General features: G+C 35.9%; 1 protein-coding gene across 3 annotated transcripts in view; it reads right to left on the reverse strand.

Moving 5' to 3' along the window:
• The window catches only part of Adam32 (ADAM metallopeptidase domain 32), a 126,349-nt gene that overhangs the window by 74,971 nt on the left and 26,549 nt on the right, over positions 1-24,829 (reverse strand). For 2 of the 3 annotated variants that reach the window (XM_058585424.1, XM_058585425.1), the window contains 4 exons: positions 23,350-23,429; positions 21,055-21,130; positions 19,605-19,681; positions 17,239-17,419 (listed from right to left, as the gene is read on the reverse strand). In XM_058585424.1, the coding sequence (XP_058441407.1) occupies positions 17,239-17,419; positions 19,605-19,681; positions 21,055-21,108 (312 nt within the window). In that variant the 5' untranslated portion in view covers positions 21,109-21,130; positions 23,350-23,429. The remainder of the gene's footprint in view (positions 1-17,238; positions 17,420-19,604; positions 19,682-21,054; positions 21,131-23,349; positions 23,430-24,829) is intronic. The other variant, XM_058585423.1, reaches the window with a different exon arrangement.

The raw sequence follows: 24,829 nt of genomic DNA on the forward strand, positions 1-24,829 counted from the left end.
TGTTTGTATATGATGTGGAGTTTCCCTGGTCATGTATTCATGTAAGAACATAGGAAAGTTATGTCTGATTCATTCTACTGTCTTTCCTATTCCCATTCCCACTCCTTTCCCTCCGTTCCCCTTTGTCTAGTGCAATGAACTTCTATTCTTCCATCATCCCACTATTAATGTATATTAGCATCCACATATCAGAAAAACTATTTAGCCTTTGGTTTCTTGGTATTGGCTTATTTCACTTAGCATGATAGCATCCAGTTCCATACATTTACTGGCAAATGCCATAATTTCATTTTTCTTTATAGATGAGTAATATTCCATCAGGTATATATACTATTTTGTTTATTCGTTCATCTGCTGAAGGGCACCTAGGTTAGTTCCATAGCTTAGCTATTGTGAATTGAGCTGCTTTAAACATTGATGTGACTGCATCACTGTAGTATGCTGATTTTAAATCCTTTGGGTATATACTAAGGAGTGCGATAACTGGGTCAAATGGTGGTCCCATTCCAAATTTTCTGAGGAATCTCAATCCTGCTTTCCAGAGTCTTTGCATCAATTTGCAGTCCCACCAGCAACATACGAGTGAACCTTTTCCCCCACATCCTTGCCAACACTTGCTTGTATTCTTGATAATTAACATTTGGACTGGAGTGAGATGGAATCTCAGTGTAGTTCTAATTTGCATTTCTCCAATTGCTAGAGATGTTGAACATTTTTCATATATTTGTTGACCATTTATATTTCTTCTGTGAAATATCTGTTCAGTTCCTTTGCCCATTTATTGATTGGATTATTTGGGGTTTTTTGATGTTAAGTTTTTTGAGTTCTTTATATATCCTGGAGATTAATGGCCTATCTGAGGTGCAGATGACAAAGATTTTCCCCCATTCTGTATGCTCTCTCTTCACATTCTTCATTGTATCCTCTTTCAGTTTGATACCATCCCATTTATTGTTTCCTGATTTTACTTCTTGTGCTTTAGGAGTCTTGTTGAGGAAATAAGTTCTAAACTGACATGATGGAGAGTGGGGCCTACATTTGCTTCCAGTAGGTACAGTGTCTCTGTTCTAATGCCTAAGTTCTTCAACCACTTTGAGTTTTATACAGGGTGAGAGATAGGGGTTCAATTTAATTTTGCCATGTATTAATTTCCATTTTTCCCAGCACCATTTGTTGAAGAGACTATCTTTTCTCCAATATAGGTTTATGGTGCCTTTATCTAGTATGAGGGAACTGTATATATGTGGTTTTGTCTCTGTGTCTTCTATTCTGTTCCATTGGTCTGCATGTCTTATTTTGTGCTCATACCATGTTGTTTTTGTTACTCTACCTCTGTAGTATAATTTAAAGTCTGGTATTGTGATGCCTCCTGCTTTGCTTTCTTGCTAAGTATTGCTTTGGCTAAGCTGAGCCTCTAATTTTTCCAAATGAATTTCATGACTGCTTTTCTCCTTCTAGAAAGTCATTAGAATTTTATAGTAATTGCATTAAATCTGTATAGATAGAGCTTTTGGTAGGATGGTCATATTTTGACAATATTAATTCTGCCTATCCAAGAACATGAGAGATCTTTCCATATTCTAAGGTCACCTTCAATTTCTTTCCTTAATGTTCTGTAGTTTTTCAACCTCTTTTGTTAGACTGATTCCTAAGTTTGGGGGGGGGGGTTGTTTGTTTGTTTGTTTTGAGGCTATTGTGAATAGAATTGTTTTCCTAATTTCTCTTTCAGCCGATTCATCTGTGGTGTACAGGAATGCCATTGAATTATTGATATAGGTGTTAATTTTATATCCTGTTAATCTGCTGAATTCTAGATGTTTTCTGATGGATTTTTTTGGGGGGGAAGGTCTTCTAAATATAGAATTATGCCATAAACAAATAGGAATAGTTTGAGTTCTTCTTTTCCTGTTTGTATTCCTTTAATGGCTTTCTTTTGACCAATTCCTCTGGCTAGAGTTTTAAGTACTTTGTTGAATAGAAGTGGTGAAAGGGGGCATCCTTGTCTTGTTCCAGTTTTTAGAGAGAATGTTTTCAATTTGTCTCCATTTAGAATGATGTTTGTTTTGGGTTTACCATATATAACTTTTACAATGTTCAGGTATATTCCTACCATCCCTAGTTTTTCTTGTGTTTTGAGCATGAATGGATGCTAAGTTTTATCAAATGCTTTTTCAACATCTATTGAGATTATCATGTGATTTTTGTCTTTAAGTCTATTGATAAAGTGAATTACATTTATTAATTTCTACATGTTAAATCAACCTTGGATCCCTGGGATGAACCCCACTTGATCATGGCACACTATCTTTTAAATATGGTTCTGTATGTGATTTGCTGGTATTTTATTAAGAACTTTTGCATCTATGTTCATCAAGGATATTAGCCTGAAGTTTTCTTTCCTTGATGTGTCTTTTTCTGGTTTTGGTGTCAGGGTGATACTAGCTTCATAAAATCAGTTTAAAAGAGTTCCCTCCTTTTCAATTTCATAGAATAATTTGAAGAGTATTGGTGTAATTTCTTCTTTGAAATCAGCAGAAAATCCATCTGGTCCTGGGCTTGTCTATTTTACTGGAGTATAGATTTTCAAAATAGTTTCTGATATCATCTGTATTTCAGTACTGTCCATTGTGATATTTCCTTTTTTATCATGAATCTTAGTAATTTTGAGTTTTCTCTTTCTCTTCATTAGCTTTATTAATTTACTTATTTTTTCAAAGAATCAACTTTTGTTTTATTGATATTTTGAAATTTTTTTGTTTCATTTCATTGATATCAGCTCTGATTTTGATTATTTCCTGTCTTGTACTGCTTTTGTGTTGATTTGTTCTTTTTTATAGGGCTTTGAGATGTAATGTTAGTTTGTTTATTTGATTAATTTCTATTCTTTTAGCGAATAAGCTCAATGCAATGAACTTTCATCTTAGGCCTGCCTTCATAGTGTCCTAGTGATATTGATATGTTGTGTCATTAGACTTTTGAGTATGATAATGACGTTCTTGTACTGTTTACTGGCTTGCCTTGTTTTCAGTGAGAATCCTATTAGCATTATCATTAGAAATTTATTGATTTTTCTTCTCATTATAAGTGGTATTTTTACTTGTTTATATGTCTGGTAAGTTTTCAGTAGACAAAAGAGATTATGGATCATATTGTGGGGTGACCACTGTACATGACTGTTTATTTAAATATTTTTAACTTTGTTTTAGGACCCAGTTAAAGTATCTGAAAATGTTTTGACTTGTTAATAATTTATATTAAGGTTCATTATATAAGCCTAGAGCAACCTTTAGTCTACAACCAGTTTCCACGTTGGTTAATTTAAAAAAAAATTTGTCTAAGTATTTTTCCATTCATGCTCTGTTTTAAAGGGTTTTTTTTAACTTTTATGGTATAAGAAAACAAATTGTTCAGATTATTAAGATATTCTTCTGCTTATTCTTCTTGCATCATTCTTCCCCAAGTTCCATGTAGTTTTTTTCATACTCCTGCAATAAGACTCTAAAGTGATAGGGAATGAAATTTTAATAAAGACTTTCAAAAGTTTTGTTTTGACTCACATATCCCAGATCCAAACTTGAAAAAACTGGAAAATCATCAAGCATAGAAACAAAAGTCTTAATAAAATCCATACTTTTTTTTTTTTGCCATTCTAAATATTTAATCAGAAACATTTTGTAATTATTACTGTAAGTGAATATACATAAAAATTCATCACATTTTGACAAATGGTGTATATCATATCAAATCCCAAGTAATTAATTAGACTTAATTAGTAAGTAATTAATTAATTATAGTGTACCAGTCTTTATGACATCACTGTGTTGTACCTAAAATATTTTACATTATAACTGCAAAAACAATTTTAAATTTTAGTTTTGAACTTTTAAACCAAATTTATAACACCAACATGATAATATTAAACATATTAACTTGACGGAATGTTTCCAAAAATTCACTGTGATTCCGTGAAATGAATTTTTCTTGCAACCAAATCACTATGGAAATTAATTTAAATGATGTTCTATTTTAAGCATCTAATGATGTCTATGTAAAACTGGCATCACTGTCTGAAAATTCTTCTGCTAATTGGTCCAATATATTAACACCTAATATTTACTTTTGTATTTGAAAATTTAAGATTGATAATGCAAAAAATGAATTTAAAAAGAACTTTTTTATTTAAGTCTTACTGTGCCTTCTGCAGTTTCAAATGTCTTATAAAGTTTGAAGCACCTGATGATTTATGTCTGTAAGTGTACTTAGCTTTTCTGTTTTCAATGTGTTTAGAGACATTTTATGGCCCCCATGATTTAAGGTAAATGTTGAAAAACAAATATTTTGTAGCAGTCAGAGAAATGCAAATCAAAACCACCCTAAGATACCATCTCACTCCAGTAAGATTGGCAGCCATTATGAAGTCAAACAACAACAAGTGCTGGAGAGGATGTGGGGAAAAGGGTACTCTTGTACATTGCTGGTGGGACTGCAAACTGGTGCGGCCAATCTGGAAAGCAGTATGGAGATTCCTGGGAAAGCTGGGAATGGACCCACCATTTGACCCAGCTATTGCCCTTCTTGGACTTTTCCCTGAAGACCTTAAAAGAGCGTACTACAGGGATACTGCTACATCGATGTTCATAGCAGCACAATTCACAATTGCTAGACTGTGGAACCAACCCAGATGCCCTTCAATAGATGAATGGATAAAAAAAATGTGGCATTTATACACCATGGAGTATTACGCAGCACTAAAAAATGACAAAATCATAGAATTTGCAGGGAAATGGATGGCACTAGAGCAGATTATGCTTAGTGAAGCTAGCCAATCCCTAAAAAACAAATACCAAATGTCTTCTTTGATATAATGAGAGCAACTAAGAACAGAGCAGGGAGGAAGAGCAGGAAGAAAAGATTAACATTAAACAGATACATGAGATGGGATGGAAAGGGAGAGAAAAGGGAAATTGCATGGTAATGGAGGGAGACCCTCATTGTTATACAAAATTACATATAAGAGGTTGTGAGGGGAATGGGAAAATAAACAAGGAGAGATATGAATTACAGTGGATGGGGTAGAGAGAGAAGATGGGAGGGGAGGGAGGGGGGATGGTAGAGGATAGGAAAGGTAGCAGAATACAACAGTTACTAATAGGACATTACGTAAAAATGTGGATGTGTAACCGATGTGATTCTGCAATCTGTATTTGGGGTAAAATTGGGAGTTCATAACCAACTTGAATCTAATGTATGAAATATGATATGTCAAGAGCTTTATAATATTTTGAACAACCAATAAAAAAAATCCATACTTTAAGAATCAGGAAAGTGGAAACAATGGGACAAAATTTTCAGATAATAATGTATGTACTCCAGAAAATCATCACAGAAAAATCATTCCTAGTTCTGTTGATAGCAGAAAAGTCCAAGTGTAGGCCTTTGTTTCTATCTTCTTTAGGTACTTCAAAGTATTTGAACTTGCCCTTGCTGAGGCAGTATCATAGTAAAATATGTATGGAAGCCCCACTATCCTTCCCTCCTCATGTCAGTAAAAGATCTGGATTTTTAAGTTTCACTGGGTAGAATAAATATGTTTCATTACAAGCAGGAGAAGCATTAGTGGAATGTCATGACTTTCAACATTATCCAGCAGTAACAAGGCCATCCCACATTGGAGAAGGGGAGGGAGGACGAATGGGAAGCAATATCTAGACATCCTGCTGCTGCAGGTATGATAGTATTGATGGAGACCTAGTGGAGGGCAGGAACTCCAACACCCACCAGGCAGTAATAAGGCACTATCCCCCCAATAAAAGCCAACACACCAATTGCAAACTTCTACCAAACCCAAACCTAGGGCACCACCTAATCATAAAATACCAACAGTAACCAAGGTTCAGGGAAAAACTGCTTAGAATTTCTAGAAGGACAGGCACAAACAAAGCAAAAATATAAGGACTGTAATAAACACCTAATCCTTCAAAGCACATCATCATATGCCAACAAACATTGAGAACTTTCAGGGAACCACAACTTCAACTAATACACAAAATAAGATGCACTTACTTATTGTGTCCCCTAGGGAACAAAGTAATAAGCCAGAAACATAGCAACAAATATGTGGGGATTCTCAAAAAAATAATTTAAAATAGCTGTTCTACGGAAACAACAAACTTAGAAAATACACATTAAAAAAATCTCTGTACTTTATCAGAGAAGCTTAACAATTGAGTAATTTTTAAAAATAAAACATAAATCTCTAAAGTTCAATGTGCAATAAATCAAATAAAAACACAACAGAAATATATATATATATATATATATATATATATATATATTTACAGAATCAAACAGTAAGCTCAAAACAGACTACTTTAAAGAGAATCAAGAAAAAAAGGAAAGGAATAAAGAAAGCTTATGGAAATTTTGGGACAATATTAAAACATAAAATATTAAGGTTAATGGGCTTCAAGACAGACTTGAGAATACCAAAGGGATAGAAAGCTTTTTCAAAATAATAATAACAGAAATTATCTTAAACCTAAGGAAGACTATAAATACCCAGGTATAAGAATTGTCAAAGGTTGTCAGATTCAACTCAAGAAATAGTATGATTATCCTCTAACCAAATATGCTGTACCCAGGAGATCCTTTAGTGTAGAATTTTCTATTAGTATTTTTTTCTCTTTTTCACTTATTATCATTATTTTTAATGTTAAATAGCTATTATTTTAAAATAGCTTGTTATATCAAAAGGCATCTTTTGAAAGCTTCATAGTAACCAAAAGGCAAAAATCTATAATAGATAAACCAAAAATAATTAGCAAGGAATCAAAACACACTACTACAGAGTATTACTTAACCACTATAGGAAGACTATAACAGAGGGAGAAAGAAAAAAACTTTGAAAACATTACAAAACAAGTAACAAACCGGAGAAGTAATGTGTTTTCTGTAGATAATTACCTTAAGTATGAATAAATTCTCCTTATTAAAAGGTATAGAGTGACTGTATCATATCACAAAATCTATACAATGCTTACAAGACACTCACTTCATCTTTAAGGACACACAGACTGAAAGTGAAGGGATGGAATAAGATATCCCATGCAAAATGAATCCATAAGAAATTAGTAGTTATATCAAAAGGCATCTTTTTGAAAGATATGTGACAGGAATAAATCAAAAGCAGTCAGACGAGACCAGGAAGGTCATTTTATGATAATAAAAGAGTAATTCACCAAGAGGAAATAGCAACCTAAATACATATGCACTAAATATTAGAACACCTAACTACATAAATAAAATAGTAATAGTCTTAACGGGAAAAATACTTTTCAACACAATCAAATTAAGGGACTTCAACATCCCATACTTAGTAATGAACAGAAAGAAAAGCAACAAAGAAACAGAGTTAATGGACTGTTTTAGTCAGCTTTTTCACTGCTAGAACTATAAGATCTGAACAGAACAATTTTAAAGAAGGAAAAGTTTGTTTGAGGGCTCAAGGTTTCAGATGTCTTAGTCCATAGAAGGCTAGCTCCATTCCTCAAGGCTCTGGCACAAGAGTGTGGCAGAGTGAAGCAGCTCATGTGATGACCAGGAAGCAGAGAGAGAGAGACAATATACACCCCACAGCCACACCCCTAATGAGCCAGTTCCTCCAGCCACACCCCACCTGCCTCCAGTTAATCCCATCAGGTATTGATTCACTGATTGGGTTAAAGGCTATAACCCAATCATTTCTCCTCTGAACCTTTTTGCATTGTCTCACACGTGAACTTTTGGGGTACACCCCACGAGCAAACCATAACAAGGACCTAAAAGACACCTACAGAATAATTAATCTAACAATTATAGAATGTACATTCTTCTCTCTAGTGTATGGAACATTCTCCAGAACAGAGGGAAACAAAATAAGTCCTAGTAAATTTTTAAAAACTGAAATCATTTTGAGTTTCTTTTCTGATAGAATAGTATAAAACTAGAAATCAATAACAAGTTTTGAAAAAAACAAATACAAGAAAATTTAAAAATATACTCCTGAACAACCAGTGGAATGAGGAAGTAATTAAAAAGCAAATTTAAACATTCCTTGAAGTAAATGAAAATTTTGAAATGACATACCAAAACCTGTGTGTACTGAAAAAGCAGAAATAAGATTACAACAATCGGAGAGATCCAAGATGGCAGAGTAGAGGAGATACCTTTTATGGCTGCTCTGTGCATGATTCCAAGAAAGCTATCAGGTGGCTTCTCCACAGGGTCTTGCCTTGATGGAATACAGCATCTCAGAGCATGTGACAGGACCCCACACAGCAGATTTTCGCAGAATCCAGCAGAGCTGCGAGCACCGAGCAGAACTCAGAGCCTCTGTGTTCCGATGAGACTTCAGACTCGGGTCCCAAAGGCCGCAGTTTGAGCACAGGCGTGGCTCTCAAGTGCCAGAGCAGAAACACCAAATCAGCACCTCGGCAGAGCAGCAGAACTCCAGACTACGCTCCACTCCCATGCAGGTCACCGGACTGCGTTCTAGCCACAGCACGAGGACATCCCAGCTGTCCCACCTGACCAGACACCCCACCTCACCAGACACCCCAAGGTGGGAAACAGACGGACTCCATCTTGGAAAACCTTTCTCACCATCTTTTGGTGGGCATGGCTACCAGCGCAGATCTGGATCTGCAACTGAACAGGTACCTGGTTTCCAACGCCCCCTCCCCCCAGCTGTGATAACTCAGCACAGTGACCATCAGCACAAAAACAGCTCTCAGTTGAACAGGAGCGCAGTGCAACCAGGGTACTGCCCACCTGGTGTGATCCAAGGGCAGAGATGTTCTGAGGCTGAGACCTGATAAGCAAGAGATGGGAGGGGTCTAAAAATCAGGAGCAAGGCAGAGAGGCCAAGAGATTAGGGAAGCTCCAGGCAAGAGAGGGAGAGATCACATCTTCTCACACTGGTTACCTACACCACCCTGAGGGCAGAGACTCAAACTTGCAATAGACAACTCCACCTACTGAAAAAGAAGCAAAGAACTCTAAGAGTATTTTGTTGTTGTCATTGTTGTTGTTTGTTTTTTGTTTTTTTTGTTGTTGTTGTTTTGTTTTTTTGTTTTTTGTTTTATGGTTTTTTGGTTTTTGGGTGTTTTTTTTTTTTTCCTTCTCTTCCATTTTATCCTCTTCCTTTCTCATTTACCCTTCCTCCTCTGCTCCTCTGGTCTTAATAACACCAGCATATGTGAAACCAAGAACTTTGCATGAAATAGAACTTTAAGAACTGAGTCACCAGAATAATATAATATAGAGGAATTGCATAAGCCCCCTTTTTTCTTTCTCTCTCTCTTTTCTCTTTCTTTCTTTCCTTTTTATTTTTCTTCCTCCCTCTCTTGCTCTTTCAATCTCCTAAATTTTACTATTTTTACTTCTTGTAATTTTCTAAATACATATGTGTTTGTTTTAATGCCTTCTACTGTCCTCCCACATACTTGTCTACCCTAAATTACTTCCTGTCTATTCCCCTGCTAATAACCCTCTTCATTAGAGTTCTCCTCCAAATTTCCTAAGTTTTATTAACCCCATACCCTCACATCTTTCCCCCTTAACATAATGTCATACACCTGATCCCCTGTCTGCTGCCAGAAACGGTACACCTTTTATGAAACTACTGATTAGATTTTAAATAATAATTGAATCCAACATTTCTAGACAATGAGACTAACTATAAATATCTTAATAACAATAATTTACTCATAGGTGATGTATTGTTGATATTGGGAAATGTCAACATTGTCCTTCCTCACAAAGGAGGGATCTTGGAACTACACAAGAGCACTACAAATCTATAGGGTAAACACAACAACACATCAGTCCCACAGAGCGGGAAAGAAATGTGAGCAACATGAAAAGACAAGGGAAGAAAGTACCACAAACAATTCAAGACAACACATCATTAGAAGAATTAACAGAAACAGCAGAAAAAAATGACAGAGAAAGATTTCAGGATTCACATGATTCAGATGTTTTGGAATCTCAAAGAAGACATTAGACAACAAATACAGACAGTAAAAGATCACTTTGACGATAAGCTACATAACCAAATCCAAAACCAAAAGATCACCTCTACAGGGAGACAGAGGTTTAAAAAAAAAAAAAAGCAGAAATCCTTGAAATGAAAGAAATAATAAGCCAAATTAAAAACAAAAATGACGGAACTGTGACCACGCACAGAGCAGGCCCAGCGGCCTGCTGAGGGGCAGAGCCACCCCCCACCCCCCGCGCCTGCCAGGTGACCACCGACAGAAAAGGCCCAGTGGCCCGCGGTGGGACAGAGCTTCCAATCACTCCTGCAAGGTAGGCGGGCCTGCGACCCACCGGCAGAAGAGGAGCAGCGACCTGCTGAGAGGCAGAGCCGCCCCCTCCCCTGCACCGGCAAGGTAGAGGGAACTGTGACCACGCACAGAGCAGGCCCAGCGGCCTGCTGAGGGGCAGAGCCGCCTGCCACCCCCCGCGCCTGCCAGGTAGGGGAACTGTGACCACGGACAGAAAAGGCCCAGTGGCCCGCGGCGGGACAGAGCTTCCAATCACTCCTGCAAGGTAGGCGGGCCTGCGACCCACCGGCAGAAGAGGAGCAGCGGCCTGCTGAAAGGCAGAGCCGCCCCCTCCCCCTGCGCCGGCAAGGTAGAGGGAACTGTGACCATGCTCAGAGCAGGCCCAGCGGCCTGCTGAGGGACAGAGCCGCCCCCCCACCACCCGCGCCTCCCAGGTAGGTGGAATGGTGACCACCGACAGAAAAGGCCCAGTGGCCCGCGGCGGGACAGAGCTTCCAATCACTCCTGCAAGGCAGGCGGGCCTGCGACCCACCGGCAGAAGAGGAACAGCAGCATGCTGAGAGGCAGAGCCGCCCCCTCCCCCCTGCGCCTGCAAGGTAGACGGAACTGTGACCACCATCAGAACAGGCCAGACCTGCAACCGAGAGACAGAACAGGCCCAGTGGCCTGAGGAAGGGTAGAGCCGCCCCCCCCACACCTGCAAGGTAGGCGGACCTGCGACCCACTGGCAGTACAGCCCCAGAGGCCTGCAGAGGGGCAGTGCCGCTGCCTGCGCCTGCAAAGTAGACAGAACTGTGACCACCGACAGAACAAGCCTAGCGGCCCGCAGAGGGACAGAGCCGCCGCCCGCGCCTGCGAGGGAGACTTTGCAACTATACAAGACCAATACAAATTTATAGGGGGAAAATTCAATAGCACAACAGTTTCACCAAGTAGAAAGGAATGCGAACAGTATGAAGAGACAAGGAAAGAAAGGACCACAAGCATTGCAGGTCAACTCAACGTTAGAAGAGGTAATAGCTGCAGCAGATGGAATGTCAGATAAAGAATTCAGGATATACATGCTTCAGATGATCTGGAGTCTCAAGGAAGACATCAGACAGCAAAATCAGACAATGAAAGATCACTTCAACAATGAATTACATAAACAAATCCAAGAAGCAAAAGATCAACTATACAGGGAAATAGAGGTTATAAAAAACAAACAAACAGAAATCCTAGAAATGCAGGAAGCAATAAGCCAACTTAAAAACTCAATTGAGAATACTACCAGCAGAGTAGAACACTTAGAAGACAGAACATCAGACAATGAAGATAAAGTATTTCAACTTGAAAAGAACATAGACAGCTCAGCAAGACTGTTAAGAAACCATGAGCAGAACATCCAAGAAATATGGGATAACATCAAGAGACCAAATTTAAGAGTCATTGGGATACAGGAAGGGACAGAGTTTCAAACCAAAGGAATGAGCAATCTATTCAATGAAATAATACGAGAAAACTTCCCAGACTTGAAGAATGAGACAGAACCCCAAATCCTAGAAGCCTACAGGACGCCGAATGTGCAAAATCATAAGAGACCCACACCTAGACACATTATAATGAAGATGCCCAACATACAGAATAAGGAGAGAATTTTAAAAGCTACAAGAGAAAGGAAGCAGATCACATTTAGGGGTAAGCCAATCAGGATAACAGCTGATCTTTCAACACAGACTCTGAAAGCTAGAAGATCCTGGAATAACATATTTCAAACACTGAAAGCAAATGGGTTCCAACCAAGAATTGTGTTTCCAGCGAAATTAAGCTTCAGGATGGAAGATGAAATTAAAACCTTCCATGACAAACAAAAGTTAAAAGAATTTGCAGCTAGAAAACCATCTCTTCAACAAAGGTTGAATGTTCTCTCTGATATGTAGATGCTTATCCACAACAAAGGAGTGGGGAATAGAAGTTCAATGGATTAGACAAATGGAGAATAAAGGGAAAGGAGGAGGAAAAGGAACAGGAAAGGCAGTGGAATAAATCTAACATAACTTTCCCATGTACATATATGAATACACCACAGTGAATCTCAATAGCATGTACATCCATATCCATTATCATAATTAGAATAAGATATATAACATGTTTGTATAAAAATGTCAAAATAGACTCTACTGTCCTGTATATATAAAAAGAACAATTAAAAATTTAAAAGAATACAAATAAAGATAAGTGCTTTTTAGGATGTTGGTAGAAAAATAAACTTAGACATTGTTGGTGGTTGCAAATTAGTACAACCTCTTTGGAAAGCAGTACAAATATTCTCAAAAGACTAGAAATAGAGCCACCATATCCCATAGTGGGATATCACCCAGCTATCCCACTCCTTGGTATTTATCCAAAAAACCTAAAATCAGCTTACTCTAGTGATACATGCATTACAATTCTTACAGCAGCACAATTCACAATATTCAAGTTATTGAACTAGCATAGATGCTCATTAACAGATGAATGGATAAAGAAAAGGTAATATATACACATACATACATACATACACACACAATGGATTTCTACTCAGTCATAAAGAAGAATGAAATTATGTCATTTTCTGGTAAACAGAATTGGAGGATTTCATGCTCAGTGTAATAAGCCAGACTTAGTCAGGATTGAATATTTTCTGTCATATAACAAAGTTAGAGAGTAAAAAGAAATAAACCCCGTGGCCAGGCATGGTGGTGCACACCTATAATCCCAGCAGCTTGAGAGGCTGAGGCAGGAGGATCACGAGTTCAAAGCCAGTCTCAGCAACTTAGAAAATCCCTAAGCAACTCAGTGAGACCCGATCTCTAAAAAAATATTTTTTTAAAAAGGGGGCTGGGGATGTATCTCAGTGGTTAAGAACCCTGGGTTCAATCCACAGTACCAAACAAAAGCCAGGGTGGGGGGGACCCCATGAAAAATAGAAGGGAGATCTATCAAGTAAAAGCAGAACCCAAGGGGGAGGGAGGAGAGGAGAGAAAAGGGATGAAGGGGAATTGTGCTATGTGCATGTATGGATATACAGCAATTCATTCAAATTTTATATATAAATATAATTTTAAACAAATAAATAGAAGAAAAGCTGGTTGAGTAGAGACAAAGATCCAGAGGAGGGTGCAGAGGAGGGAAAGAGAAAGTATTTGGGATTATAATAAAGAAAACTATATTGTACGCATTTATGAGCATGTCACAATGAGCCTCACCATTATGTATAACTATAATGCACTTATAAAAGAAATAATTTCCCCAGCCTTACAGACTTTAACTGATTGCTTTATTAACTATACTATGACAGGAGTTATTCTAAGGTAAAATTTCCCATTGTGGTTTTGAACTGGTTTTCCTTACAGTTCTATCTTTTTTATATGATACATGAGTACCCATTATCTTGGTATAATGAACTTTTTATCATTATTAAATAGCCCTCTTTACCTCTGGTAGAGCTTGTACTTAGCAAAAAATATCATCCAATATTCATATAACTGTATTACCTCTTTGGGATAATGTTTGCATTTTCCATCCTTTCATCTTCATTTTATATGTCTCTCTTTGAAAAAATAATAGTTGCATTATTTTGTTATTTTTTCTTTTAATTATTAAACCACTTGCATATGTCCTCCAATATATTTGAGTTTAAGCCTCCCATTAAGTTTGTATCTTTAATTTATCCTCCCTATTTAATATTTGTTTTTCTCTCCTTGTTTCATTACTTTATACTGATTTTTTTGTGACTCTACTTTTTTCTCTAGTAGTGGAACTTAAAAACTCTCTTTCCTTTGAGATAAAAAGCATTTACCATTAACTTACATAAATCTAATATTGTGTAATACCTTCATACTGCTTCCAGGAAAAGCCAGGCACTTTGTTAATATCTTTACTTCTATCCTGGATAATTCAAGAAAACATAGATCACTGTAACTCCACTTACATCCTTACCATTTATATGAATTTGCTATCAGGTATTTTAATTCTTTAACTATAAAAAGCATTATTGTTTTTCTGTGTAGTAGGTGTTAATTTATAATTCATATATATACACTACTCATCTTGCTATTTATTCCTTCCAAAATTTCTGACCATTCATCAAGAATTATTTTCCTCTGCCTTCAGTAGCAGAGTGCTTGCCTCACACATATGAGGCACTAGGTTTGATCCTCAGCACCACATAAAAATAAATAAATAAAATAAAAGTATTGTGTCCATCTACAACTAAAAAATATTTTTTAAAAAAACTATACTGAGATTCCATCTCACTCCAACCAGAATGGAAATTATCTGAAAGATATTCTTGAATATCTTTCAAGAATTTTTTAGTGCAGTTGTGCTAGTGGCAAAACAATTTTTTGTTTGTTGAGAATATCTTTATTTTGCTTTTATTCATGAAGTATACCTTAGCCATATATTAAAATCCAAGTTGGCAGTTATTTCTTTCAGCCTATTGAAGACACAGTTATGCCACCTTGAATTTTTTGTTTTTGTTTAAATCAGCTGTTTCTCTGTCATTCTTACGAAGACAATCTAATGTTTTCCTTCGTTGGTTTTCAGCATTTTTCATTGTCTTGATATCTTACAGTTTCACTATTTAATATCAAGAAGTATAATTCTTTAAATTAGTCTTGCTTGGAATTCATCACATTTCTTGAATCTGCAAATTGTCTTTCCTCAGTTTTGGAAAATTTCCAGCCAAATTCTTATCAAGTATTGCCTCTGAGAATATAAAAAATCCTTCATTTTTGTTATATAAACTGAACTGAAAATTCTACTCACTACTTTGTTGTGCATTTTTGAAACATAATCAAAGAATTGTATTAATCATGACTAGAGTTTAAGGTCTCAAAACAACTTAAATCTGTTTCAGCAAATACAAACACACACACACACACACACACACACACACTAATGATACTATATATATCCATCTCTCAGTCCCCTGTGTTGTTTTTAGTATCAGGCAGATTCTCTCAGTGTGGTTCAGATCTGACCATAATCATCCTCAGGCTTCATTCTCATACTTAACAATCCCAAGGGAAACAGGGGAATTTTTCCAATAATTATAGCACAAGTGCCAGGGCTGACTCTCATTGGCCTGGTGTCCAAAGGCTGTAAGCAGTATGGAGACTCGTACCAACAGAAAAAGGAAGAATACTAGCAAAAAAGGCTATTATATTCTGTTTTGTTCAATTTCCTTAGATCATCTAGCTTCCTTTAATTTCTGTGGGCTTCTTAATTTCTTTTTCAATTCAGGATATTGTCTTATCATTTCCTAGTATCCATGTTTTTTTACATTTTATTGAATAAAGAATTCAGCACTATCTAAAATGTACTTGCCTACTGCATTGAGTATTTTTCAAAAGTATGTTTCTTTCATTTTGAGGGCTACATTCCTTAAGCCAAGAAAAGGAAATGACTTAAGTGTCCATGCACTTATGAGTAGATTTTTAAAAAAAAGTGGTCCACATACAGAATGGATTATAATTCAATCATTAAAAAGAATGAAATCCTGCCATTTGTGACATGGATGGTACTGAAGATCACTGTTAAGAGAAACAAGTCAGGCATGGAAAAGCAAGTACCACCTGATCTATCTCTGTGGAATTAAAATGTTGATGTCATAGAAATTAAGAATAGAGTGTTGGTCAGCAGAAACTAGGAAGAGTGGTAAGAAGGGAAGGGTGGGGAAAGGTTATCAGTGTGTACTGAGTCACAAATAGGAGCAAGAAGTTCTGGTATGCTTGGCAGTAGTATGACTATAGATAAAAATAATGTGCTTTATATTTCAAAAAACTAGAAGACAGGATTTGAATTTTTTGCTATAAAGAATGATAAATGTTTGAGGAGACTGATTTCTTTGCATTGACACGAACATTACACAATACAAGCATGTATCAGAATATCACATGGTTTCCCATAAACATGTAGACTTTTTACTTATATGCATCAGCTTAAAAAGTAAATTTAAACTTAAATTTTAATATATTTACTTATCTTTGGACAGAATTATTTTCAAGACTTCTAGTGTATTCAAAAGGGTGAATGAAAGGATTCTTCTTTCATTAACTTATTTTGCTTAGTTTCTTTTTAGATCTCAATTTGAAAGTTTAGATGTACTCCTTACTTAGAAAGAATTCTGCTACTTTGTAAGCAATAGCACCCATTTCCACAACTGGCCCTCTATAGGGCTTAGCCTCCTCTTTTCCTGGGTTGCACACAGTTCTTTGAATGAATCCTTGTCCTCTCGGGTCTGCACATTAAGGAACACTCTGCCACTTCAGAAAGAAATCTACCTACTCACTCTTCTTATGTCCCAGTTCAGAAAGCTTCAAACTCTGTTTGGGCTCCCTCCATGTAATGCTATTGCCATATAAAGGTGGAGTTTCCATGGCCTTGGTTAGTACCATTAGAGCTACCTTGCTCCATGCATCCACCTAGGCCACAGTTTATCATAAATGACAGCGATACACAGTAACCAAGAAGACTTAAGAGGAATTTCTATAATGTAACAATATAAGAACTAAATAAAGGGTTGGAGTTGTGGCTCAGTGGTAGAGCGCCTGCCTAGCATGCTTGAAGCACTGGGTTCAATCCCTAGCACCACATTAAAAATAAATAAATAAAATAAAGCTTCTGTGTCCCTCTACAACTAAAAAGAAAAGAGAGAGAAGAAGAACTAAATAAAGTGGGTTATATAAATTAAATGAAAAAAAAGTTGGAAGATAAAAAAAGGTAATGTATGATTTCAGAGAAATTTTAGTTTAATTAAATATTAGGATATTCACAAGGAAAGGATATGGCTACGACTGTACAATAAGTTAATAACATTAATTTTTAAAAATAAATTAAATAGAAGTAATAACTGTCTTGAAAATGCTAATAAAAATACATGACTCACTTCTTTTTCACCTGTAACAATGTTATAGACCACTGGCTGTTTTTCTGTGCTTCTGTCATTTTTGTTAAAAACTCGAAGTTCATTGTTTCCATCCCCTAATTTATAAAGAACATGCTGAAAGTCCATGGCAGATTCCAAAGGCTCAATTGCAAAGGAAACATTTTCAAATTGCAGTATTCCTCTGTAAAATCAAGGATAATATTTTAAGTGTTTTTAATCAAATGTGTATTATAAAACTGACAAAATCCCAAAGGAAAAATAACAAAGATATAGAATGTTTTGAGTCCAGTGTTTTCTTCCAAACTCTTGATATGATTCTGAAGAGACAGTGATTTCCCTAATCCACAAAACCAATTCCCATTTTATTTTTATAGTTATAAAGTCAGCAGAATTTACCTAATCAGTTGCTAGAATTACAATATTACAGTGATCAACCCTGTTTTCCATGTCACTGACTAATTAAATCAATAATAAATAGAAATCTTGATGAATTTCTCCATCTAGCAAGGCTTTTGAAAAACATAATTACACAACTTTAATAACAATTATATGATGATCAATTTTCTTAAAAAATAAGTACTTATGAAATAACATAATTTACATAATATAATTTTATATAATAAAAATCTGAATAAGAAATCAAAAGTGAGATTCTAAAGAGTAAACAATTTGTGTAACTATCCTTCCCTGAATACAGGTAACAGTTCACATCACTACTCCATTAAAAGAAAAAATTTAGGTTTAAATTTTATGTTCCATATAAGGAGCACTGAAAAACATTTGTGAAAACAAGGATCCTACACTATAAAAGGAAGGTAGATAATTTCCTGACACAATGAAAATCTCTCTAAGCAGGAAAGAAGAAACACAATGATTCTAAGAGAGAGAGTGGGATTATTAGGGGAAAAAAGACTATGAACATTATATTAATAATTATTTATATAAACACTCAAGATGATTTCCTTGAGAAAAAGTAATCCTGGTTTAACTTTATTTGCCTTTATAACTCCAAATACTAGGATACACAGTAGGCATCATAAATATTCTCTTTTCTCAAAAAATTAGCCATCCTAAACTTGGTTCTCCAACTTACTATACACAAGTACATTGAGTTGTCATTTCTCTAGTTAAGAACAAAATAAGAAAAGGGAAGGTGCTGGAGGATGAGATTAATCAAATTATGTTATGTGCAAGTACAAATATGGCATAATCAATCCCAATATAATGTATAATTACAATGCACCAATAAAATACAAATTAAAAAAGAAAAAGAGAGTGAGGAGTCTAGGGAATCCAAACCTACAAGGAAGTTAGAAATATCTCTGGTCACTGAGGAACATGACAAAAAATGATGTTAACAGGGATCCACTTAATGCCTTGAGTCCAAACCTTGCCGCTTGGCTGTAAGCAGCTTATAAAACTGTGGTATATACGTGTATTAAGAATTGTAATGAAAAAAAGTACATGTTAAAGGCAAAAAAAAAAAAAAAAAAGAATAGTGTTACCTTAGATTAAGTAGAGGGAAGTGAAAGGAGGGGAAGGCAGGGGATGTGGGGAAAAGAAAGATAGTAGAATGAAACAGACATTATTGTCGTATGTGTGTATGTGAGGGTATGGCCAATGTGATTCTACAATACTCAGAAAATGAGAAATTATATCCCATCTATGTATGACATATCAAAGTGTATAAGTACATTCTACTGTCATGTATAACTAATCAAAACAAATAAAAATTAATTTAAAAAATAAAACATTAAAAAAACTGACATTTTTTTGTTTTTGTTCCTTCCTCCTTCCCTTCTCCCCCTCCCTAAACATGTCAAGGGATGAGGGGATAGATCAACATTTCTCCCACGCTAGACTAAGCTATAGTGTTCTTCACTACCCAGAAGAATGTCACCGCCAACAAGAATAAAGAAACTCCAAACCTGAGAACGTGAGCAAAAGCTCTCTTGATGACATTTATTGAACACTACTTAATTTTATCTGATAATCTTATTTGATAACATTTGGGTCCCAGCTCTGTGTTCCTCTTTTAAAAGTCCTGCATTCCTCTGGGGCAGAGAGAATTGAAGACTCTGGGTCAGGAGTCTCCTGTGTTTCTCATTTGCTAGTAAACCAATAAAATTTCTTTTTCCTTTTTTCTTTTAAACCGTCTTCCTGGTTATCAGATCAGCAGTGGAGACAAGGACTGAACTTTCAGTACGAATAAAAGCAGAGAGTGTGTGTTCATAGAATATTACTGAATAACCATAACATAGGAATCCTCCTCTAGTTATAAATTTAAAATAAGGAGAATGAATTCACTACAGCCAAATATCATATCTAGGCTTTCTGTAATCAACAACAGAAAATAAATAAATAACCTGAGTCCAAAGCATGTGTTGAGTGTGACAATAGAATTTGGATATCCTTCAATATATCCTTGATAGTAGCATTGAGTCTAGGAAAGAAAAAAAAGAAAACTGGTTATTGAGGAATTAACATAACTTTCTAATGATTTCCTACCTCTATACTTTATATGTCCTATTACTGGATGGAGACAAGGAAGAGGGTGAACTCTGGTATGTTGTTTCAAGGGCAGAGTCAAGAGAAATTACTGATAGATACAACGGGCAGATGAAAGAAAGTTGTTCATCTGTGATCTGTGTCCAATAACATTTGTGCCTGTTTATCTTACTTTGTATTCATTTATTAAACAAAATATAAATGAATAAATAAGCAAATACAGTCCATGTTCTAGGCAATGTGAAAGGTAGTAACTCAATCTAGTTTGCTTTTAGTTTACCAAGACCTAAAGAATTAATTAACAATTAATCAGTAAACACTTTAAATATATCTCCTGTGAATCTTGAGAGCTTTCTATATTAGGAAAGCACTTATTCAATGTAAAAAAATTTTTTAAATTATAAAACATAAATCTCCTTGATGTTTAAGCAAATTACATAAAATTTTCTTCTGGATAACAAATGAATGCTTATTTCTGCATGATATAAGCAAAAATTTATTTTTTTTCCTATTCACTTGAAATAACCTATGGCTTAAAATGCTCTTAGAGTTTTATTTCTCAGAATTAAAATCTGGTCACTTGATCTCTATTTGGTTTTCTGGTTTAAAAATAAAAAGGTTTCTCTTAACAGTGTCTTCAGTGACAATGCAAGGTAAGTATTAGAGGAAATCAAAAATTGTGCTTGGGGGCTTTTTGTTATGGGATACTGCTTTTGTTTTTGTTTCTGTTTTTTTTTTTTTTTCTTTTTCCTTAACATTATCTGCTGCAATTTAAATAAAATTTTAAACATTTTAAGGTATTTAGTAGACAGACCAAACAAAATTACATTTGTTTTTATTTTAAAGTGAATGTTTTTCTCTTCAACTAATCTAAAAACAAAATACCTTATGTAGAAATATTTTCATAATATTTTTACTACAAGCTTTCCCGTGTTTTTTATGTCTTAATTTTCCTTGCTATGTTTACTGTAGGTTCCATAAGAATTTTACTCTCTTGTAATTGTGCCTCAGACTTTTTGAAAGTCCACCTTCTAAATTGCCCAGATGATGATCTAGATTCCACATGTTACATTGGTTTATTCTTGTGCTCTCTTGTATTTAAAACTTTGGCTGTACTAAGCAAATGCAAGGTTATAAATTTAGCTAATAGGAGTTTACAGACAATTCAGATGATTATGATTTCTTGGTTTAACTGAGCTGTACTAGTTTATCTCATAAAGAAATGATGCTGTAGACAAATGTAAATAAAGTCTGTGAGTCAAGCAAAAAAAATAATAAAATAAAAAATAAATAAAACATAAATCTTACCAAAATATCTGAAGAATGAGAACTCACAGATCCTTTATTATGCAAATAGACCATAAAATTATCTGCCAAAAAATATCTGAATATAAAAAAGAGTGAAAGAATGCAAGAAGTTATTCCTTGTGAAACATACAAAGCAACAGTCTATAAACAAATCCTCAGGTCTAATCCCGCCCACTCTTCACTACAGTTTTATTGGAACATAGCCACACCCATTCATTTACATACTGTCTGAGGCTGTTTTCACGCTGCAACAGCAGAATTAAGTAGCTTAGGCAGAGACCATATGGTTCTCAAAAAATCAGAATAGTTACTTTCTGGATTTTTAGAGAAAAACTTTGTCAACTGTTAACATAAAGGTAGTATGAAATAATACTACTGTTGAAATACTTAAATTTTATTCAAAGTAATATATTTACTCCCACCTTAATGGAGTCCTTTTTAAAAAATAAAAAAAACATGTGCAAGAAGAGGAGGGGAATTTTTTAAGATATGTATTGGATGTAGGACTATAAGAGTTTTCAGTTCCTTTACTCTAGGTCTTAGTATTATGCATATATACTACTTTGATAATGAAGTGAAAGAGTATTGCATAAAAGTCTTATTATTCTTAGTATTTGGAATAATACTAAGAAAGAATTAGAAATTTCAAATCTAAATTCAATCATTTCTGATTATCATTTCCAGTACTTATTATACCATTTTAGTTTCTTCCCCAACTCATGTTCGCTCCAGCCCAATGTAACTCAACTACATAAATTAGTTGAGAAAACTTTTTAATGACTATCTAGTTGTCAAATCAAAAGGCAGTCTAAAGGCAAGTAAAACAACTCTGAAGCATCTCATGCTTGGCTACATTCCCTTAACACCATCTCCTGTTAGATTTGTTTTCATTTTTTTAGGTTGGGGTATCAGGGATTGAACTCAGCCCTATTTTGTATTTTATTTAGAGACAGGGTCTCACTGAGTTGCTTAGTGCCTCACTTTTGCTGAGGCTGGCTTTGAACTTGAGTTCCTCCTGTCTCAGCCTCCCAAGCTGCTGGGATACAGGAGTTTTGTTAGGTTTTAATGATGCTTTCTCTCATGTCTATATCTCCTTATAAATCACCTCATCTAGATCCTTCCTTTGTCCCTTAAATATTTCCATGACATTCAATTCTACATTTTTTTTTACATTCTCACCTTTAAACTTCATCCTCTACTTCTATAGGTATATCTTGTTCATTTCTGTGACTGTGTTTACTACTTGTATTAAAAAGATGACTTTGATTATCATAGCTTCTCTAAGTGTGTAGTGTGGTGTCTTCAGCTTTGTTCATTTTTGATCATGATTGCTTTGGTTATTTGGAGTTTTTTGTGGCTCCACATAAATTTTAGGATTTTTTTCTATTTCTGTAAAAAAAATACCATCGGAATTTTGCTATTATAAACAGAACTGATTTCTCAATTTCCTTTCACATAGTTTATTATTACTGTACAGAAATGCAACCTATTTTTGAAAGTTCATTTTATAACCTGTAACTTACTGAATTTGTGTATCAGTTTTATAGGGTTGTTTTGTTTTGGTGGAATCTTAGGATTTTCTATATATAAAATCATGTTGCCTTCAAACAAGGATAATTTAACTCTTGCTCTCCAGTTTGGATACCTTCTCTTTCTTTTTCCTAATTGCTCTAACGAGAATTTCTAGTGCTATGTTAAACAGAACTGGTGAGAGTGAGCATCCTTGTCTTAATCTTAGAGGGAAATCCTTCAACTATTTACCATCGACCATGATTATTAGCAGTGGGTTTTTCAAATTTTGCTTTTATTGTATATGGAGATACATTCCCTCTATACCTAACTTGTTGAATCCTTTTAATCATGAAAGGATTTTGAATCCCATGCTTCTCTCCCAAGTTCTAAACCAAATTAACCATCAACTGAACACTTTCCCTGGGGTGTCCCACTAGCAATTCAAGTCCAGATTCTCCAATAGTGAGCACATATTTTCCCTGACTCAGATCTGTTCCTTTTCTGCCTCTGCTCTGATTATGCAGGTGCTGCTGGTTCTGCCAACTTACTAAAATAGCAGTCTTCAGGAAGTGAATCCCTACTTGTTTCAGTTCCCAATCCCCATTTACAAAAGACTACTTTAAATATTAGGATCAAAAATTTAAATGTCACATGCAAGCATTTGCTCATCCAAGACAACTAAAACTTTTAATAACAACTATATTTATTTTTCATACTCAATTTTAACACAAGTGAACAGTTTCATAGAGATTAAATGAAACCTAAAGAATAAAAAAAAATTACCTTTTTTTAAGGTGCACAGTATACGGTTTCTCATCTATTGGAATGATGTAAGATACCTGTTCCTAGAAAATCCAGAACAACTGAAGTGAAGAAAAATTTAATATAAGAAACAAAACACAATTATATATCAATTAACCCCTCCAAACAATGCTTTAAATGTACTTATTAAATATCTGAGTATATATGATTTAAAATCTATAACAAAACATCAAAAATTTGTATTTAACCAGGTACAATGGCGCACACCTGTAATCCTAGCACACCTGTAATCCCAGCAGCTCGTGAGGCTGAGGCAAAAGGATTGCAAGTTCAAAGCCAGCCTCAGCGAAAGTGAGGTGCTAAGAAACTCAGTGAGACCCTGTCTCTAAATAAAATACAAAAGAGCCTGGGGATGTGCCTCAGTGGTGAAATGCCCCTGAGTTTAATCCCCTTACAAAAAAAAAAATACCTGATTTTAGCATAATAAAAACAAAAGACACATTGAGGAAGACAGGATGGAGTTTCCTATGTCATACCTTACCCAACCCCAAGCAACACAGTGTGGAAGGAGATGCCTCCTGCTTGGAAAAGGGGAAGGGAATCAGGCCCAACACAATGAAACCCAGAACCAAGCAGAGCCCTGCTACCCATGGTCCCAGGTCAGCACCCTCAGACTGAGCCTGAGGACCTCACATTAGCCAGGTGGCCATAGGACTGTTTCACCAACCTCAAGAAGCACTCACAGAACAACAACAACAAAAAAAAGTCTCCACTTACTAGTATAGCAGGAAAGTGAGCATAGAAATTTGCCTTGAAACTCAGTGCCAGACCCACTACAGTGAGATTCATCATCAGGCAGAATCCAAAGGCTCCCATACCCAGGTCAGTACTTACAAACAGAGCCTCTAAGCATGCCAACAATTAGGCAGAAACTGCAGCCCAGGAAGATGGACTCAAGATTCAGCCTGCATTACTGCCAGCTGTGGCACAGCAAAGAGCAAGCTTCCATTTACTAAGGGTTAGGATAGGGAAGTAAGCACAGGATTTTCTCTTAGAACTCAGTGCCAGGTCAGTGACACCCAACACTAGGGAGATGCCAATGCCTCCTACCTCCTACCTCCAGGTGACTGTCCACAAAGTCTTCAGGCCAAACCCAGTACCAGGCAGAGGCCCATGACCTTTGTGGGTAGGACTTCTATGCTGGACAGTATCAACTGTGGCTGATTACAATATTCTCAGGCCTTGTTCACACCATAGCAGTAGGCAGCATATAGCACTGTAGGCCTGGTCCTGCCCTTGTGCTATGCTGATCTCAATGGGCTATGGACTCTGGGTGGGACTCAACAAGTCTGCAAGACACAGGACTGCCTACTCAACACACTTCCAAACCAATCAGGACCACAAAGAGAGAGTGCCCACTTGGAAGCAGAAAAGGTTAAGTAGGCACCAAGTCATCGTACAGCCAAGAGATGATCCCCCCACTGTAAGGCCCAGAGTCAGT

The sequence above is a fragment of the Marmota monax genome, unplaced genomic scaffold (genome assembly GCF_021218885.2).
Source record: "Marmota monax isolate L192 unplaced genomic scaffold, Marmota_monax_Labrador192_F-V1.1 WCK01_AAM20220418_F8-fsc00224, whole genome shotgun sequence".
Classification (NCBI taxonomy): domain Eukaryota; kingdom Metazoa; phylum Chordata; class Mammalia; order Rodentia; family Sciuridae; genus Marmota; species Marmota monax.